At 36.2% G+C, this 14640-nt stretch overlaps 2 protein-coding genes across 3 annotated transcripts in view; both read right to left on the bottom strand.

Annotated features, from left to right (window-relative positions):
- Positions 1–639: 639 nt before the first annotated feature.
- On the bottom strand, positions 640–14614 carry C7H2orf66 (chromosome 7 C2orf66 homolog). 2 transcript variants are annotated; one of them, XM_050900456.1, is made up of 4 exons: positions 14557–14614; positions 3311–3455; positions 2167–2367; positions 640–880 (listed from the first exon to the last, which is right to left on the bottom strand). In XM_050900456.1, the coding sequence occupies exons 2-3, from the start codon at positions 3431–3433 to the stop codon at positions 2185–2187; spliced, it is 306 nt and encodes a 101-aa protein (XP_050756413.1). In that variant the 5' UTR covers positions 3434–3455; positions 14557–14614; the 3' UTR covers positions 640–880; positions 2167–2184. The 2 variants fall into 2 exon arrangements, with proteins under 2 accessions (XP_050756413.1, XP_050756414.1); XM_050900457.1 differs by lacking the exon at positions 14557–14614 and adding an exon at positions 4021–4433.
- PGAP1 (post-GPI attachment to proteins inositol deacylase 1) overlaps positions 14374–14640 on the bottom strand; it is a 33274-nt gene continuing 33007 nt past the window's right edge. The window contains exon 27 of the mRNA XM_050900453.1: positions 14374–14638. Within this exon, the coding sequence (XP_050756410.1) occupies positions 14500–14638 (139 nt within the window). The 3' untranslated portion in view covers positions 14374–14499. The remainder of the gene's footprint in view (positions 14639–14640) is intronic.

A 14640-nucleotide genomic window follows, 5' to 3' on the forward strand; every position in this document is an offset into this window, starting at 1 on the left:
TCCCTCCCGTTATGGCGCCCGCCCAGCTCCGCGCCCTCACGCACGAGTTCCGCCCCGCCACGGCCCGGCCCGGCGCTGCCGCCTTGGGGCGGGGGAAGCGTCGCCCCTCGGGAGCGGGCAGCCGACGGGGTTTGGGCTGGAGGGTCTCCTGAGCCCGGGGGGCTGCGGGGAGCCGCGTCGGTAGGCGCTGCTGCTGTGCTCGCTGCCTCGGAGGGGCCAGCGGCGCGAGGGCACGAGGCCTGAGGAAAGCTCCTCTGTTACCGACCTCGCCGTAGATGTTAGGTTATCTTTTATTTCCCCAGAAATGGGTGTTATTTTTACATGAGAAGGGTTCCTGAACTTCATATACGTATACAGTTATCGTGCAGCTGACTTACTGGCTGGGGCACGGTCAGAAGTGGGTGTGGGGGGCTGGGGGTGAGGTACAAGCAGCCATCGGGCCCCTGGGGCAGGTGTCTCAGCCAGGGCGGGTATTTCCCCATTTGCTTCAGTCTCCCAAGAAACTAGAAGACTTCTGATAAAAAAGTCTCTGAAAAATTGCTGCAAGACACTTTATGACGTCTAGTTCTAATAAATTGAAAGGTAGCATATTTACCAATGTCGAACAAAGACACTTAGCGGTAGTTAAAAGCACTCTGTTGCACTCCTCATTTATTCACGCTCAAACAAACACAATTCTGCTAGGCAAACTGCAGTAGCCAAACATAACGCGTTTGTCAATAGACAGCAAATGTGCTAATTACAGCATGATATGATATTCCATAGGCGAAAACTGTGATAGCGAGGAAAATTTTAAATTGTCAGGTAACTGTTACGAAGTCAAAGCAGTAATATTTTGCTGTGAAGGTTACCACTTCGCATGAAGTTCAAAAGTTAATGCCTGAAAAAGACAAAAAAAAGGATGTGAGACAAATACAGAAATATTTGTATGCAACCAGGGTATGATCCAAACCAAGACCTGGTAACACTGGCTGAAATGCCCCAAATGAGTGCAGCAGACCTCTACTTCCAGAAAACAGTTCTGAACGTGGAAGAGAACTACTGTGATCATCCTGAATTATGTAGGACACATTACTTCCACCAGTTATTTTCTCACTGCTACTGTAACTTATCGTAGAGCTACAGCATCCCTTCTAAAGTCCCTTTTCATTTACTTATCATGCACAATACTCATTGTGTGTTGTAATTTTTTTTTCCCTGACAAAAACTTGGCAAAAAGAACTTCGTATTAAAATTTGAGTGCAGTCTTTGTTATGATTCCTTGTAATAAGAACAGCGGAGCTGTGCTTTGGTTACAAAGCAGGCAGAGAGCAGAACAGAGCTAAAAATCCTAAGCTGAATATTGATTACAAACAAATCTCTTTAAGATACTAGATAAATCACCAAAATGCTTAATTCAAAACTTACTGAAGTCTTCACCTATTTGTAAAACGGGAGAAAACAATTACTTACATTTCCTCAGAACCGCCAGTATTCACTGACTCTCAAAATGAGGTATGAAAGGATTTATTTGTTACAGAGTATAGTTATGCATAGATAAAATAGCTGAGAATGAATTATCCAGCTGCTATAAAATGTGGCTGGATTTATTAATAATGCAAGCTTGACCCACTTCAATTTTATTTCATATTTATGGAGAGATGTGAATAAGTTGGCAATCCTTTTATTCAATCTTCAATTTTAGTGGTAGAAATAAGGAAAGCAGCATGAATGGACAAAGACGTAAAAGATAATTTATGCTTTGTTAGTGCAATATCTTATGTCTAAATTAACTTTCTTAATATACATATATCACTGTAAACTATTAGTCTCAATTTATAATTTTACTGATATCAATTACTTAAATAAAACCTGCATGCTCTATTATCTGTACTTCTTCAGAATTCTTCTCCACATGAAAAAAAGGAAGAAGGAAAAAAAAAAAGTGTGGTCTCTCTAGGTCTGCACAAGCACCATGTGTTATTTTACCAAAGTAGTAAATACCTCATAAATCTCTACCTCAACAGTTTTAAACCAACTTCAGGCAAGAGCTAAGGTGCTACATTTTTAATTTTCTCTGAAAAAGAAGTTGTTTTTATACTGCAGACAGAAATGAGAATCACTTGAATCCAAATCATTCACTTGGTTACATGTAACAACATTAGAGGAAAAGGCATCCTCTTTTACCTTGGTCAGCAGCATCTTTCAGCCTTTGAAATAATTTGGAAAAGAATTTTTCCTTTCTTCATAATCTGCAAATGCAGAAGCAATAGGATCTGAGTAGAACATGACAGGCCTTGGTCCTTCATTGTTCATAGTGAAAGTAGCTGGGAACTTTCTGAGATCAAGACCCCTGCCCGAAAAATAAGCCTGGAGCGTTCTGAAAAACTGAACATATTTCATATGTGAAAACAGAGAGAGCATGCCCAATGGAGATTAATTCTTTCTAGTGACACAAAGTAGATGTAATATTTGTTCCTATGTGGGATGAAATCCTCTACTTTGATTATAAAGTGGTACAATACAGGCAATATAATTCAGACGTGTCCACTCCATCCACGGCTTGTACACCTTGCGTGGTGTCGAAAAGACCACCAACTGTTTACTGATCATCTATGCTCCCTGCTGAACCACAGAGGATTCCAACTGTATCCCTCATAAAAGAGGCACAGCAAAACCCTTGCTGAGAGCAAACAGTACAGTTCTGTTACACGTTTCTCTAAGAGAAATGTTCTCCAAGAGTTAGTGACAATGGGCAATTGATTTGAACTGGACCCTTAGATCGCTTAGAAGTAGAAATTAATGATTCTTAAAACAGTGAGGAAAAATAGTGGGAAACCGATTTTTTTTCCTTCACAAATTCTTATAAGATCTTGCAAATGTTCTCTTAATGCTATTTTCTTAGCTGTAATTAACTTTCAGATCTTTAGCCACTATTCACGACAATGTGTCAGATGCAAACTTATTTGTACTTCCAGAAGATGAAACAACATGCAATCAACAGAGTACACATTTGAGAGAAACATAATAATCATTCCTCGTTTCATAAAACAAGTGGTTGTATAATCAAAATACATTTTTAAAAACTAAAGCTGCTGGATGGAGATATTATGCACTACTGCACACCAAGAATGTCTCTTCAGTTAAGGGGTACATCTTGACTGAAGAATGCTCATCCAGTTGTGGTTATTGACTATACAAAGTGCACCATTACTAACACTACATTTAATGGGCCCCCCTTACCTTTAAATTTAGAAGATAAAAATTCTCATGATGGAAAACAAAAAACCCACACAAAACTTAGGCTATCGTTCTTGCAGCATTTCCTTACCAGGTCTCTGTTTCTAGGGTTGTCCAGAGGTTTCCATTTTTCTTCTGGTTGGAAAGGAGCACCCTTTGCCAATCCTCTCACAGCCAACACCGTATATAGACCCAGGAGCACCACTTTCCACATGTTGAAGAGATGAACAGACTATCTGTAAGAAGGACAATGAGCCAGACTCCTTAAGTCCTACAGAGCTGTCACTGGTGACAAATAGAGCAAGCATGACAATCCAGTGGAGTGCTGAAAATAATTTATCCATGGCAAGGAAGATCTGCCTACTGCAGATTACATCTGTGTGCTATCAACTTTGTTTTGTTTTCCTAGTACTAATGTTCTAGGAAGAACAAATTATTCTAAAGAAGTGTTTCCCATACCAAAGCTATTTCTAGACACTGGATTCTCTTTTTGAGAGGGACTAGTATGACATTTAACACAAAATATTTACATTTGTTATTACATACAGCCATTTTCATTGGCTGATTAGTTACAGCATCAGATCTTCGTGTGCCTCAAGGAGAATGCAAAAAATACGGCTTGAGATCCAGATAGCTCAGTTCTTAAAATTGCATGATATGAAAGTGTACTACATATATTAATAAGTGCAATAATAATACAGCCTGGTATAATATACTAGAGACCCATTTCACAACTTAATTCAAGGGAAGAAAAAAAAAAAAGAAAAATCTCCCTTTCATGTTCTTTAAAATAAAGCTTACCAGTGAATTTGGCTCTGGCTTGCCCCTTCTTGGTTAGTCTCCTTGTAATCTGTGAACAAACTGATCTCTGCACTTATATTTCTAGTGGGCTGTAGGTGGGTGCCAATGACGTTAGCAGGAGTTCAAAAATACAGTAATGATTCCATTTCCATCCATGACATAAAGACTCTTGAGAATTTCATCCTTAATACTCTTAAGACCTGTTGCTATCGACCAGTGCAGTGCAAATTCCTCCTCCCTAAGCTGTATTGCAGAAAATTGGTGGTAAGCATATAATAAGTTTAAAACAATTCCCAGCACAGATAGAAGAGCTGTATCAAATATTACTTTTAATTAAAAGTAATTAGCCATATCTCTAGAATGGTGACTAACAGATAATTACAGCTGGTTGAATGGTCTTCAACCAAGATGAGCTATGGATTATTTTCTGGATGCTGGAGAGAGAGAGAAAAGTAACATCTGTTTCAAGATCCAAAATCATAACATTTTAATGGAAGTGTCGCTTTCCTCCCCTGATTTTATTGGCAGCCAATATCCTCCTGTCAGACTAGAAACTAAGACAAAGACTGCAAGGAGGACTATGCTAATTTACCTTGGCCTTATTTCATAGCATTCCCCATCTCAAAGCTGCTCAAATTTTTTGCTTATAATTTCATTATACTATTCTTTCTACTATTTAGATGATATTTTAGTTAGTATCACATAAAACATATCTCTAAATAGACATGTTAAACCTCAGGATTTTTGGCCATTATCTTACTCCAGATTACAGATGTTTATTTCTGACTAGAAGCTTTACATCTTTCTTTGGTTTAAATTTTGAAAGCAAAACAAAAACCTAACACCACCCTTCCAGGCAGGCAAAGTTGTGGACATCCAAACATCATCAGCAACACAGTAAACAAAATCCTAGCAGTGTTAATTTCATGACTGCAGTAACATATAAAAATACAAGTCAACTTATCCAGCTCATATACTATTATATAGACTTGGAATAAAAAAAAATTTCACACACACACAAAAAAAAAAAAATCCATCAAAACCCATCAATTACTTTTCATAATAGACAACTTCCAGATAGTAGACTCATCAAGAACCAGACGAGCAGTAGCAACAGAAGAACTTGTAAAAAGGCAGGCCCCAATGTAAGGGAACATTCTTTGTTGATTTTCTAGGTAGATACTTAATTTCTAGTTTAATTTTGTGCATAATTTACCTTGTAAATCAACCAGAAGTAGAAATATGTTCCTCTAGAGGAAATGACAGGAAAGGGAAACTTGATTTACAGTTTGGGATTAGATTTTAGTTCCTTATTTAGCTTAAAAAAAAAAAAGGGGGGGGGGGTCAGAACAGCAGGCGGTTTTCTTCCATCCTTCCCCCCCCCCCAATTCTTTTATTCATTTGATTTATTTAGAAAGAAAAAACTGGGGGATATGCAGTATATTCAGCTAGTAAAACATACCAAAGTCAGCTGTAAATTTGAAACAAGTTTTATTACTGTAGGAATTTAGGCAGTTTTGTTGACTGATGAAGTATGCAGATATGCAAGAGATTCAATTAGTATATTTTTTCTGTGAGCTGTCTTAAAAAAAAAAATCCCAACAAACTTGTATTGTTGCTTCCTGAACTAAAAGTGTTTGAGAAACTGTTTGAGCTAAAAGTCTGTTTAGACTTAGTGCTCATTTTAATGTGGGTTTTTTGGTGTGTGGTTTTTTGTTTGGGTTTTGTTTTGTTTTGTTTTTTTTGTTAAAGATAATTTCATTATAGTTCTTTCCTTCAGTGAAAGTCAAATGTAAATGGAACACGTTCATATTAAAATACTATTAGTACAGTTACACTGATTGGACAAAATTACATCCTCCTTTGAGAACAGGAGCTAGTTTAACAAATGCTTTCCAAGCCAGATGTCAGTGTGCTGCCTTTTTAATGCAGCCAAATTTAAGCACTAGGTTTTCTTGACAAATTATGTATATAGACACGCATCTTCAGTAAATCGAATCTTTTGACAGTGGCTATACTAATTATATAGCCCTTATGCCACAGTAAGTAATATTCATGTATGTTTGAATTAAATTGCACTGAAGCTGAAAATGCTCATAGCATTGCTTGTTCAGTTTCATGCAAGTTACTTCAAGAAGGTAAAAATCTTGTTCTAGAACAAAAGGCAAATTTAGAACAGATTAGTTTAGCTGAGAACAAGTTTTATACGTACGATGCTCTATAGAAACTATATTATTCACCAAACATTTTCCATTTTATTGCATTTCCCATTCATGATAGCAAAGCAGGTATACAGCCTAAGGTGCATGAGTTAAGATATTGAGACAAGCTTCATCAGGTATGATCTTTATTGCCTTCTACTTGAGAGGTGAAAAAAGTGTCTGTTACTTAAAGTACTGCTCTAACCACAATGCTTTTGTTCACTATTTTTATTTTCTGCTTAGAATCCCAAGTATTACAAGTTAGAAGGTTACAAGTTAGAAGGAAAAGCACCAAACTGCTCCACATAAGTACCTGAGCAAAGACTAAAGGCAAACGTTCATCACAACACTCATTAGCGTGTTTGTACAACAGAAGTACAGGTAACATTCACAACACTCTACAGAGTATGACCGGTAAGTGGCACTTTTTGTGAATTACAACCATTTGTACTAATGCAACCATGTTAGAACACCATACAAAAATATACAGAAGTGTTTATTTAGCAGAGCATATGCTATACAGTGTACTCTAAGTCACACACGCTTAGGTAAAAAAAAGACAAAGAAAAATAATGTGAAGCATACACTGCAGACAGGGAAACCATCAAACAAAATACGAACATCCCAGAGTAGCTCCCACTCAAGTTGCCCTCAACTTCAACAAAAAAGTATCTAAAAGCACAGTTTTTAAAGATTCTGAGATTTCAGCTTTCAGCGACTTCAACATTAGCTGAAGATACCTATTCTCCAAGGTTTTCTCAACATCTCACAAGACAAGGACTTTGCCAAAGCTTATCACGCATTGCATGATCTGTATCTGAGAATTCAGTTATAAACACTTTAATAAGCACAATAATTTACTATAGTATTATTCAAACGTTTATAGATAAGACCCTGTCAACATCTCTAGAAACCTGTAACTGTTAAGAGTTAGCTGCACCTACAACACCAGATTTACAGTAGCTATATAAGAACTGAAAACAGAGGAAAACATGTAAGACAGGTTGGTTGTGAAGCGATAGATTTTTCAAAAATTACATACGTGTTCTTCAAAGTTTTAAGTCCTCTTAAAACCCAACAAACAACAGTCCCGTCCCCCCAATTACCCAAAACAGGTATTTTGGCCCACATTATTCTGTCTTTGTGCTTGGAAAAACAATTAAAAGGTAACTAGGGAATCAAGTTACTAGGCCTAGGTTACACAGTTTTTCTAGACTAATCATCGTATTATAAATGCCTTAAAGGTAGTTCTGCCCTCTCAAGGATTTTAATACTAGAATATTCCTGTAGCTAGGAAATCAACAATGGCTAGGATTACTGAAACAACATCATCACAAAAGAAAGAAGAGAAAGTTAGGTGACCGGAACGAGTGTTTTAAAAGTCCTAAACTAACATACAGAAGGAATTAGCAGGGAAGACACAAAAATTGCATGTTATCTGTTGTGCCACAGCATCAGCAGCATTGTGGCAGCCACATTCAAGTTAGTTCTCAATAAGGTGAATAACTTTGATTTGTATTGCTTCAAACAATTACTGTGATCAGCTGACATGCAGTCATTTTGTGTGCATATCTAAATATCCACAGTCCAATGATAAGCTTTGAGATGGCATCTTTATTCAATATTCAGTGTTACACAGTACTAATACTGGGGGGGGGCGGAAGGGAAGTCAGAATTTGAGGGGTTTTGTTCAAAACATACAAAGAATCCTGTAGACACATACGGAAAGCCAGTGGTGGCTTTTCCTGAGCTCTTCATATTAAAAAATATAGATAAGAAATCCTTCTACTATATCAAAACAAGATTTTAAGATCCTGTCTATTTCTGGTTTTCTTCAATGAATTGAGAAGAACAGAATATATAAACCTTTTTTCTTTTTCCCCAAAACCCTTCAGGGTTTTATATATGAATATTTTTCCTAAAAAGTGAAATTCATTATTCAATTCTGGAGCTTTAACACAACCAACCCCACCCCCATCTAGTTTTCTTCTCGCACTGGCATAGATATCGATGGCTTAAATACAATATTTTGCTTAAACTGCAACTAGAGGATGTTTATCTTGAAGAAAGTAAAGAACAAAATTTTTAAAAGGAATTTAACACACACTTTGAAGTTAAGACAGATATCTGAGACTAGTTTTCCTTCCTTATTTTTCTTTTTGTCACAACAGAAAGACTTGAGAAATTAAGGTCAGCTAAAGCTTTCTGACTTTGGTTGGTGTGATTCCAAACCCAAAATATACTGTACTTGTCATAAATCTTCATTTCTGTAAGTGTAGTAAAAGGGGGTCAAAATAATTTTTTAAAGTATTTTCCCCAAATCAAGTTTCAGTATGATCCACACAAATATTTTGAGTCAACTTCAAAAATCAAATATAAGGCTACAGAAATCCACAGGCTACAGTTAGAGTGTATTCATTTACTGGTTTAAGGCACAGTATTTTTTTTGCTCTAGAAAGCTACAAGTTTAAAGTCACAGTGAGGAATTTCACATTTCAATTTTGGTCTGGCACTCTAATTATATGTGTCACGTCTACTACTTGTAGACTTCTGTAAAATATTTCAGTTGTCAGGTGCTGCAGTCTCACTGTTTTCACACTCAAAGTGACGTAAGTGGAAAATACTGAAGCCTGAATTGATCCTAAAATAGTGCACTTAGCATTTTATAAAACTAAACACCAACACACTTGCACATTTGATACTTAATATATATATACCCTGAAATTATTTAAATTGGAGGGAAAAAGTGTCTTTGCTGGTATTTCAACAAACATGCAAAACTTCAATAGAACAACAGTCTACAGGACAGCTGCTGTGTATCTTCACTAGGTCAGTCATGGTGCCTACTATTACTGTGAACATTATGTTTTGTACTACAGCAGGAGGATACTGCAAACCAAGGATAACTGTGTGCGGAAGGAGGAACTGGAATGATGTGCTGCAAAATAACAAGTTTGTGTGTGCCATTCCTGACTCTTACAGACACAAAATTAGCTCTGATACCACACACATTCCTACAGAATCTAGACTGCAACCTGCCAATAACTGTAGAGGCCATGCTTACAAGATTTGTTTATGACAGCATGAGTAGCAAAATCTGTCTGCATTTAAGAATGCAGAATGAGACCCTAAATCTTAAGCGAAATTAAAGTCAAAACATCACAGCTTTGACTCATGTTTTCATGCTACAAGGCGATAAGCACACATTTGAGGCAGTTATGTGCTTAGATACCTGAAAAATGGAGGTGCTGGGCAGATTTGCTTAAGTAAAAGCTATAGAATTTTCTCCTTAAAGGCTTAAAATTTGTTTGTAAAAGCAGTAATGTTTATTAACAAGATGAAATTTATAGATTTTATTTAAGCTTTAAGATAAATGAGCTGATTAAATGCTTTGAATACATTCTTCCATAAATAAGAATATACATCAGAAAATACAATATTTGTAAAATGTTGTCAAATAAACTTTTAGAGATTTTAAGGATTCAATTATGAATACTAGCTTAAAGTTCTGGCTCTAAAAAAAGGTAGAAAAACTATTTCACTTTAACACAAAAATGAATCTGTTTTCAATTGTCATTCATTGGCACACATTTCCAGAGGTATACAAGAGCAGCATGTAGCTTTGGTGACAAAAGTATGTCTCCCCTAAAGGAACGGTGATGAAAGTTTTAAAACCTTTTACAGTACGGTGCGAAGTGCTTATGAAAGCTAGCTTGATTATCTCCCAGAAAGAGAGATGTAAAAAGTCAAAGCTGTAAATTAAGTGACTAACATTCATCATGAAATGGAAAATAAGCATTAAGAATTTAGTCTGTTTTACAGCTAACAATTTTCTAGCAGCTTAGTGACTTAAAACAGCAGCACAATTATTGTACAGACACTATAACCGCTTCCAAAAACATTTTCAGTAACTCAAGAGTATTGAAGGTCTGTAAATGGCTGGTTTTTTCTCAGTATAAGACAAAAGTCTAAACACACTCATGACTGTATTGAAATAAACTTGATCAAATGAAAGCTTCTCAAATGTTTACATTTATTCACAGGCACATAAATCGACTTTATTCTGTCCTGTCAAAGCTTAGAAGCAGATGTATCAGATTTCAGAAAAAAGTCAAGTAACAAGTTCATAACCTTGTTACTGGCAAGCACATGGAAAATTAGACTTCGTATCAAATACTGACGTATGCAACAATGCTTTTTGGTTTTTTTAAGTATCAACACATTTTACTTTATTTTTTTAAAACGCTGACTTTAAAGGTAGCCCAATAGGTTATAGTTGAAAAGCTCACTTAGACATACAGGCAGTCTCTATGTCTCCTGCAACATATTACTACTACACTGTTTAGGGTTTTGTTGTGTTGTTTGTTTGTTTGTTTTAAAACTTCGCAAATTTATATTTTGGAATGAATTGCTACATGTATCAGCTCACTCAAAACCAAAATCAGAGCGGAACTCTCAATATTAGAAATAATATTAAAAAATTCCAGTTACTGCAATTTTTTTGGAAACAAAACAAAAAAACCCCAACCAAAGCCCCCAAAACAATCCCCCTTTTAACAGGATGCTGAAACGTGACATACCACAACCAACTTATAAATCAAAACTGAAAATACCACCTTTGGACAACATTCATTCAGTTTCAAGGTACATTTGGTAATTTCAGTTAAGAGGTATCAGTTTCTTCTTACCAGACAAATATAGACCTTTTATGAACCGTTAGCTACAGGTGGGTGTAGCTACTACGATTGCAGCATGACAAGACTATGAGGAACACATGTTTGATCATATCAACCAGAAAAAGATTATAGACTTCAAGAACATCAGGGTATGGAGATGCCACTAAGAGCTTCTCATTAAATCTCCCCCTGCCAAAGAAAGATTCTGCTGTACATATATGCTGTACCTAAAATTAGTGACATTTGGTACTCCAGGTTCTTACCCTGTTTTTTTATTCCGTTTCTGATAGTTTATAAAAAAATATTAGAAAAGAGCCACACAAATAATTCTTATTTTGAATGCATCCTGAGGTACAAGCCAAAAAATGGTGGCTTAATCTCAACCTAAATGCTTGATTATGTGGCATAATCTCCATCTAAATGTGGTGAACACCCACATGGATGAAGAACAGTGGTTTTGCAAAATTAATACCTCAACTTCTGGAAAAGGAGAGAACAACAGAATTTGGGTCTGCATGTTAATAGAAATCCTCCCTTATAGAGCAGAGGTCTAATCCATTACAAGTTAATTTGTGTCTTGATCGTCTCCCACACAGTCTAGATAATCTAAAATTTGAAGAATAAACTGGAATTTTAATTTAGTTAAAGGTACTAAGAGACATTACAATATATTTGCCAAAAGCTGTTTCATAAATGTAGCCTACTCATAATAAAGGATATTTCAGTAATATTTACACTTCCTCATACACACAATTAGAAGTCTTTATAGTGGGTTAGCCTACATTTCTGCTGAGATTATAATTGTGAACAGTGGCAGAACTAGAAATTCGCATAACAGAAGCCTCTCCTCCAAAAGTAACCATCAATCAATCATTGTATTTTACCTGAAAAACAATTTCAGACTGTTATAAAATCTTGTCCTTTTTTGAGAATGGCAAGTAGGATCATTCATCCTCTTAGAACGGGATGAATTGTTCTCTGGACTTGTTCTAATCCTATCCCCCTCCACTGATTATATAGAAAAATCTAGTTGGGGTTAGACACCTAATCACTCAAACAGCTGAAGTTACGCAGTCCACAATCACCACAAAATCCAGACGCACATCTCTGAGAACAGTTTTCATCTAGCAAATGACCTAGAATGCATATATATCCAAAGTAGCAGTAAGACTTCCCCTCCTTCTCCCAGTGAAGATAAATCATCTCTGGAAAAAAGGAGCATTGAGGGAGATGTGATAAATTCTGTCATCTGGGATCTCATACTCAGGATTATATCTATTCCTACCACCAACTTGAAAATCAGGTAGGAATCTATGCAAGATTCTGTAACCCATTTCATGAAGAGTGATAACAATTATCAACAAAATTGCCAGTTTTAAAGATATAATTAAGTGAAAAAATTGGTGTTATTCTATGCTGCTGTAATTCAGACGTTTCACATTGTGGCAGATTTTGGAAGCTATCAAAGCTACTACATGCAGAGACTGTTTACTCTCCTTATTCTGATTATCATTTTCTTCCACCAACGTCTCCAACAAATGGATTCGTGCATAACGAGCCCGTTAAGATGGCAAAACAAAATCAGAAGTAAAATACAGTAGTAAGCCAAAAGGACCATGAAGGCCAAGGAAAATTATCTTCCACAGAAATCAGATCCTGCACATTTCAGATGGCCTTTTACCAGCCCCAATGCAGTTCTGCCACCATCTTCAATTCACAGCCATCTGAAAGCGGAAAAAACTACTCTATTCTGCTATGTCCGAAGAGCAATTTTTAGGTTAAACCAACTGGTGGATTTAGCTACAAGTATATTTACACACACAAATTATCTTATATACATATACTGTAGCATACATTTGGTTAGAAAGTATCAAGATATAATCTATTCAAATAACTTTTCTGATTAACAAACACTATGTATAATCTAACCTTTTTTAAAAAAGATTAAGACTAGAATACCAGCACATAGATTACTGATAACAGTGACAGTGGTTTGGTTAACTACAATAATCTTAGTCAGATAAAGCAGTTTTAATGACTTACTGACAGCTTGAACTGCTGACTTGTATATAAGCGGACAAAACAGGTGCCTACTTCACATTTGTCCTTCATTTTGGAAAGTCACTGGGTGAATTAAGTCTTTCCAGCCAGCGCAAATGAATTGACCCTAACTACACCCTAGAACTAACTGAGGCACTTTAGGCAAGATTAACGAGATACAATAAAATTAATGGGTCAGGCTGTCTGAACTACTATATCAAGAATATACTTGATTGACTGTGGCGTAGCAGATTTCCTCCTATTATTCGTATAAGATGATTGAGCTGGTCTAGTATTTCCATATGAAGATAACGGGTATCTTGGACAGAGTGGAGACAGCTAACACAGAAGCAAGTAGTAGGCTCATCACTACACAGAATCAATACATCATTTTAACCTAATGGCTACTGAGATTTCTTCTGTTGGCAAAACACATACCCAGGGGACAGAATTCCTTACACATAGCTATTTTAGGCTTTATTATAAATGGCAGTCACTGTAGCATCTAGGCACTAAGATAATACTTTATACAGAGCTAATAATTATGGTCAGTATTTCCCACTATCACTAAGAGCTTGTCCACCTGAGGAAATTAGCACTGTATGGCAGGACATGAATTTACAGTGTTGTAACTATTCCATATTAATTTCATGTATGGACATTTATTATGAAACAATTGGTTCTCCATTTACAATAGGAAAAAACCCTGCCTTGTCTACTTGGAAACAGTGCGGTACAGCAACTGCACTGTAAACTCACACCATACCTCAACGTTTGCTAGCTTCTACATATGGACAAGGTCCAAGGAGTAACTCAGAACTGACAAAATTCCAGAGAAAATTGGCAATGTTTTAAAACAACATTACAGCAAATTGTTTATGAATCTGCTGGTATCCTTCCTGAATAGAAAGCTACACAGAATATTGTTGTTTTCTCACTCTCACAAAAAGTAAAGTGTATAAGACTTTCAATAATCTCACAAATGTTCAACTCGCACTGACTGAACAAATGATTTGATAGAAATAACAGTTCTATATAAGCAGTACATTCTAGTTTGTCGAAACACAACTGTGGCAGCTTTTAAATGTAGCATAAAATGATTAAAAGTATACTTGGCTGTGTAGTTTTTGTGATAGTCACAGTGTGCTTGAAATGTATTGAGTTTTAACCAGCATAATTTAGACCTGCAAGAGTTGCAAGTTCAGAACATATGCACTGTATGGCACAGTGAGTAAAAAAAGTCTGTTTCAACAAAGTATAGTGAAATAGCAAAGTGTCTACAAGTCAGAGTATTGAGATGTTACACTAATATGATTTATGTGCTTACACATACACATAGTTAATTCACTTAATTTTCAAAGTCAGGAAATAAACACCATGAAAAGCTTTCTAAGCAACATGAACAGAACCACGAACTTTTCATAAGTATTCATAGTTCTGTTCTCTTTCCCACATAATGTAAACTACTGATGATATTAATTTAGGCATTTCTTTGTTGTAATTTGCCCCATCTCCAGTGTTAAGTTTCTAGGCTACACTGTTCTTCCTATGTATAACGAATGTTACACAATACAACACAGCACATGTAGAAGAAGAGAAAAGGTTACAAAGTGTGGTACTTTGTATAAATGCATTCGTCCAAAGGCCAACATTGCAACAGACAAAGGGAGTGGAACTTTGGCTGCGATCTTCAGGAGTTTACT

This window comes from Gymnogyps californianus, chromosome 7 (genome assembly GCF_018139145.2).
Source record: "Gymnogyps californianus isolate 813 chromosome 7, ASM1813914v2, whole genome shotgun sequence".
In the NCBI taxonomy this organism is placed as follows: domain Eukaryota; kingdom Metazoa; phylum Chordata; class Aves; order Accipitriformes; family Cathartidae; genus Gymnogyps; species Gymnogyps californianus.